This window comes from Sorex araneus, chromosome 6, assembly GCF_027595985.1.
Source record: "Sorex araneus isolate mSorAra2 chromosome 6, mSorAra2.pri, whole genome shotgun sequence".
Taxonomy (NCBI): domain Eukaryota; kingdom Metazoa; phylum Chordata; class Mammalia; order Eulipotyphla; family Soricidae; genus Sorex; species Sorex araneus.
The window spans coordinates 152878298-152884723 of record NC_073307.1 but is presented as its reverse complement, the minus strand read 5'-3'; the positions used below and the strand labels follow the sequence as shown (position 1 = coordinate 152884723).

Below are 6426 nucleotides of genomic sequence, written 5' to 3'. Positions count from 1 at the left end.
TTTTTTAATATAAAATAAATCCTTTCTATTTTGTCTTTAACTACATTTCATTTATCTTTTGGGGGGCCAAACCTGCCATGATCAGGGCTTATGCATTCTGGCAGGCTTGGGGCCATGTAGGATGCCAGGGATCGAACAAAGGTAGTGAAAGAGGAAGCTTCAGTTTCCCCTTGCCAGTGAGAGTTAAAACCTGTTTCCTCTCTACAAATGTTTCCTCTCTCCCTCCTCAACCTGACACACATAAGGTTCTGTCTCAGCATTCCCAGGACTTCCCAGGAACATAAAAATCTGCCCTGGAGTCTAGGGAAACTGAGATCATTGGCAAGTAGGCCTGAGAGATTTAATTCCCCCTTGTCAGTAAAGAAGGACGCCACAGTTTCCCCTTGTCCCGTTTCCTCTACTGACTTGACATACATTTCATTCCCAAAGTCCTCCCTCAGTGGTCCTAGAGATTTTCAGAACCATAAACATCTTCTGTGGAACCTAGCCCAATAGGAAGACTAAGATAAGGGTGCAAGAATGCCCAGAAAGATTTAGACCAGCTAGACATCCTCCTCGGGCTGGATGGATAGTACAGAGGGTATGGTGCTTGCCTTTACATGGCCGACCTGGGTTCGATTCCTCCGTCCCTTTTGGAATGCCAGCCAAGCTACCAAGAGTATCTCATCCTCACGGCAGAGCCTGGCAAGCTACCCATGGCATATTCAACATGCCAAAAACAGTAACAACAAATCTCACAAGGGAGACGTTACTGGTGCCCACTCGAGCGAATCGATGAACAACTGGATGGCAGTACTACAGTGCTACAGACATCCTTCTGATTTCCCAACATCTTTTGTAAACACTTGCCAATCAATAAGGAATGCAAGGAGCCTTAAAAAAGCCTTCACAAACTCCCTTAACTTAATCCTGTGCTAAGTTCTTTTCCACTGGGGAACTTCTTTTCCCTTCTCTTCTACTTTCCAATAAGCGTTTCTACTTTCCAATAATTCTGAGTCTGAGAATTTTTATTAATTAATATTCTAATTATTGAAAATATTGAAGAACTTGGGCTGGAGCAATAGCACAATGGTTGGGCATTCACCTTTCATGTGGCCGACCTGTGTTCGATTCCTCTGCCCCTCTCGGAGACCCTGGCAAGCTACCGAGAGTATGGAGCCCGCATGGCAGAGCCTGGCAAGCTACCTGTGCGTATTGGACATGCCAAAAACAGTAACAATAAGTCTCTCAATGAGAGATGTTACTGGTCCCCGCTCGAACAAATCGATGAGCAACGGGATGACAGTGACAGTGACATTGAAGAACCTGGGAATCTCAAACCAGCATAGTGAACTGCCATTTCTGCTTCTGCTCCATCTGCGTTAGCCAGCTGCATGTAAGGAAAACATTCCATGCACTGCACAATCATGCCTGCCCTGCATTAACTACATTTATACAATTTTCTACCTATCCCTACCTTCCTTTGCCATCCCCACATATTTTGGAAGGTAAATAGCCTGTACAAAATTTTTTCTATTCAACTTGTTTCAATTCCCAGGTCTGGAATTGACATTTTCATCTACTTATTACTGTGTTATGGTCACGAGTGAATCTGACAGTATATGATAAAGTCAGCTAGTGTTTTCAATTTATTTTATTACCATTGAATAAAATATTCTATGAAAAATGTTGCAGTGCTTCTTGAAATAATGTAACATATATTACAGAAGGCCCTGGCAAGCTACCTATGCCATATTCAATATGGCAAAAACAGTAACAAGTCTCACAATGGAGATGTTACTGGTGCCCACCCGAGCAAATCAATAAACAATGGGAGGACAGTGCTACAGTGCTGTATACATATATTAATTTGGTTGAAAAGGTAATTGTGAAGCTGATGTAGAACTCAAAGATTTCTAATGGGTAAAAGGCAGCACAGATTTAACAGAGTGAAAAAGCTTAGTTTCCTTATACTGAAGAGTACTAGAGGTCATACATATTAAATAAAATATGTTATCAAAGTATTAATAAAAGGAGGATGATAAAAAATGGAAAACTTAACACACTATTATCAATTCTGGACATAGTCCAAAATAATATGTAATGGTTAAGTGAAGACCAATGATCAGGCAAACATTTATGTGGCTCATTGTAGAGCCATGCTAATATTAATATGGAGGCATAAAATATAATACATATGTGGGCTTTTACCTGAATTTTTGGCAAAAAAATTGCTTTACTTCTAATGATAAGCAAGAAGTGTGGCTTATTTTTTTACCCAAGAAAACATCAATAAAATAAAATAAATAACTGGAATTAAAATTGTAAGAGCTGATCAGATAAGTATTAATCAAAACTATACCCTGAAAATTAAATATTTCTACAATTAAATTATAAATAATATGAACATTTAGAACCCAGATTAATAAAAAATTGGTAAGGTACATGATATTTCACATGGTATAAAAAGCTGAGCAGAGTATTTAGATTACATGACTTTTAAAAATGTTAGTGTGGTGCCAGAAAAGCAGGGCAGTGGTAGGGCTGTTGTCTTACATGCAGCCCACCCAGATTTGATCCTGACACCACATTTGGTTCCTCAAACAACACTAGGAGTAATCCCAGAGCCCAGAGCCAGGAATAAGCCATGAGCACTGCTGGATGTGGTAAAAAAAAAAAAAAATTAAAAGAAAGATAAATCTAATTAATAGCGTATTTCAATAGGATTAAAAAATGTTCACAACTTTAGAGTTGGATCAGCTACTATGATTAAAAGAATAGATGTCATGTGTGGATGTAATATAAGAAAACGAGGTATAACATCAATACATTCCTCAAATTAGAAGTAGCATGACAGTAGTATTTTTCATAAGTTTTGTACTTCTATCAGTTTATAATATAGTGCAATATAAAATGAAGTTTTAAGAATTCTTATCTTTTAATATAATTCAGAGAATAAATTATAAGTATCCAAATACTAACTATGCATATATAATCCATACAGATCACTTCAAATTACCTTTAACCAGTTCCCAGAGTGATGACTAATTCTACTTATAGATTTCTTTTTTGAGATAATACATGAGATTGTCCAACTATAAACTTCTAATCATTTAAAATTATAGATGTGCAAATATAAAGTATTTTGTGTATATAGTATAGCCATCTCTTAATGTTCAGGAAAAACATTTGAAAATGTTACCATGACATTTTAATGCATAGATAGGAGTATTTTAATAAATTATACAAAGATTTTTCAACTTAAAGTAATATTTTGTGTGCCAATGGGTACATAAATGCAAAAATACTGAAAAACAGACACATTTTATTTTATGAGACACAATAATCAATGAATTTCAAAATGTAGTTTTGTGCATTGTGATTTTACTCTTTTACTCGAATGCCTTTATTTCCGTCAAACCAACTAGAGAACAAAAAGTTCTGGAGGTTACACCATCTCAACTGCTCTTTTTATGTCTGTGCCTGAAAAAGTTCACTACATGGAGTTCATATCAAATCATTTTTATGGGAAAAATAAGCCCAAATATCCAGGTTCTCTTTTCATAGGATAGATTTAGCAGGGTTCGGTTCCTCTCTCCCTCTCGGAGAGTCCGGCAAGCTGCCCATGGTATATTCAATATGCCAAAAACAGTAACAAGTCTCACAATGGAGACTTTACTGGTGTCCGCTTGAGCAACTTGATGAACAACGGGATGACAGTGCTACGACAGTGCTACAGTGCAGATTTAGCAAAGGAAATCTCCAAAATTAAGACGTAACATGTTTATCTATAAATCTAAAATGTTCCAGAAATATGCTAAATCTACATCCTCATTTACCTACGTGGTTAGATATGACACGCACACCCACAACACATACAAGAGGTTATAAAGGCTTAATTTATTTTTAATTAATTATTATTTTTTTAAATTTTGTTTTCGGGTATGACCCATTGTTGGAGAGAGCTTTCCCTGACTCTTCATTCAGGGAATCACTCCTGGTGGACAGACGGACCATATGGTATGCTGGGGATCAAATCCAAATTTGCATGTGTAAGAAAAATATTCTACCCTCTGCACTATTTCTCCACCCTATAAAGTATTATATTAATAAAAATCAAATAGCACAAGCTATATTGTGTCCATTTAGAAATTGAACCGTATCTTTTTTATTTTCTGATGGAGGAAACAAATATCTTTATTTCTAAACTTCCTAAACTTACCCCCTTTTTCTGTAGTCAAATTTTGTTTTACAGATTAATGATCAATATTTTAATGGCTTTGGGAAAATAATGTACTATGTGAAAATATTTCTTTGCTATGTGTTTTATCATTATATGATCTTCTTCCTTGCAACCCTGTGGATTATATTTGCTTTCATTAGTTCTCTTTTTTAGTTTTCTAATTTTTTGTTATTCAGGTTATCCACTAGAGTGGTTACTGAGGTGTTGGAGCCATGGATTTATAAACCCGTAATTGTTCACTTTAAATGATAAAATATTTGAGCATACAGAATGTGAAATCTTATGAAAGAAAATTTATTAAATTGTGATGTTTCACTGTGATGACATATATACACAAGATGCTTATGAATAGATTTGGTCTTTGGCAAAATATAAAATTGTACATCTGCATTAAGAATTTATGTACCAATAAAACCTAACACCCTGATTTAATGAAAAATAAAATATAGGGGTGGAGCGACAGCACAGCGGGTAGGGTGTTTGCCTTGCAAGGGGCCGACCCGGGTTCGATTCCCAGCATCCCACATCCCCTGAGTACTGCCAGGAGTTATTCCTGAGTGCAGAGACAGGAGTCAACCCCTGTGCATCACCGGTGTGACCCAAAAAGCAAAGACAAAACAAAAACAAACAACAACAACAACAAAATAAGATATACTTGAATTCCAAATTTTCAAAGCTATACATAAACATTTAGTTTGGTAATAGTCTTTGAAGTTACAATTTCCTATTGGTTGGAATCAGTAACTTCCGGGACACATCAACTTGCATTTTAATTTTGACATGCAGAGATTTGTTACAGAAAACGTTTTCTATGCATGACTCTCAGAAGGGCATTTTTCACATCCTTGTTCCTCAGACTATAGATGAGGGGATTCAGCATTGGAATGACAATGGTATAGAACACAGAGGCCACCTGTGCCTGGGTCAGGGATAATGAGTCATCAGACTGCAAATACGTGAACGTCAGGGAGCCGTAGAAGATGGTTACCCCCATGAGGTGAGAGGCACACGTGGAAAAGGCCTTCTTCCTGCCTGCTGCGGACTGGATCCTCAGGATGGCTGAGATGATGGCGATGTAAGTGAGAGTAATAATAAAAAGTGGAAAAAGGATCGTGAAGCCAGCTAGAAAGAAGATCATCAGTTCTGTGCTGAAAATATCCACACAGGACAGAGCCAAAAGAGCTGTGGTGTCACAGAAGAAATGGTTGATGTTGGAACCACAGAATGGCAAGCTGCTGATCACACAGATGGTTATCAAAGAATTTATAAATGCAATCACGTATGGCATTGCTGCCAACCAGTTACAAACTTCCTGTGACATAACTACTGAATACATTAAGGGGTTGCAGATTGCTACATAGCGGTCATAGGCCATGGAGCCCAGAAGAAAACATTCACTTCCTGCCAAACTCACAAAGAAATACATTTGAGCAAAGCAGCCAACAAAGGAGATGGTTTTCTCACTGGACTGGAAATTTACCAATGCCTTGGGTGTTACCGTAGAGGAGTAAAATACATCAATGAATGCTAAATTGCTGAGGAAAAAATACATAGGAGTATGAAGTTGAGAGTCCGTTGTAATTAAGAGGATGAGCGCAAGATTCCCCAATACAGTGAATAGGTAGATAAAGAGAAATATTAGGAAAAGGCTGACTTGTAGTTCAGGGTAATCGGGAAATCCAGAGAGTACAAAGAAGGTCACTTGAGTGAAATTGTTCTCAGCCATTATTGTAAACTCAGGTATCTGATACAGCATCTGGTTAACAAGAACAATAGCAATGATTCAAGTTTTACAAACCCAATAATCACCTTAGTTGACCTAGATGTTATTAAAGAATAGCAGATTTAGTAGAAACGTCAAATAGCACTGTTGTCCCATTTGTTCATCGATTTGCTCATGTGGGCACCAGTAACGTCTCCATTGTGAGAATTGTTGCTGTTTATGGCATATGGAATACCCCACTGGTAGCTTGCTAGGCTCTGCCTTGTGGGTGGGATACCTTTGGTAGCTTTCCGGGCTCTCTGAGAGGGATGGAGAAATCAAACCCGGGTCGGCTATGCGCAAGGCAAACACCCTACCCATTGTGTTTTACCTATCCTGCCCTAGCCTATCTTGACTTACCCTATCCTTACCCTGTCCTGTTTTACTATTTCTTTTTTTTCTGTTCTTAATTTCTAACAACAAAGTGGCGGAAATAGTGTTA

The 6426-nt window shown here is 37.6% G+C and overlaps 1 protein-coding gene across 1 annotated transcript; it reads right to left on the bottom strand.

Moving 5' to 3' along the window:
• Nucleotides 1-5015: 5015 nt before the first annotated feature.
• On the bottom strand, nucleotides 5016-5948 carry LOC101549952 (olfactory receptor 8I2-like). Its single transcript, XM_004621731.2, has one exon. It carries the CDS (start codon nucleotides 5946-5948, stop codon nucleotides 5016-5018), a length of 933 nt encoding a protein of 310 aa, XP_004621788.2.
• Between the last annotated feature and the right edge of the window lie 478 nt (nucleotides 5949-6426).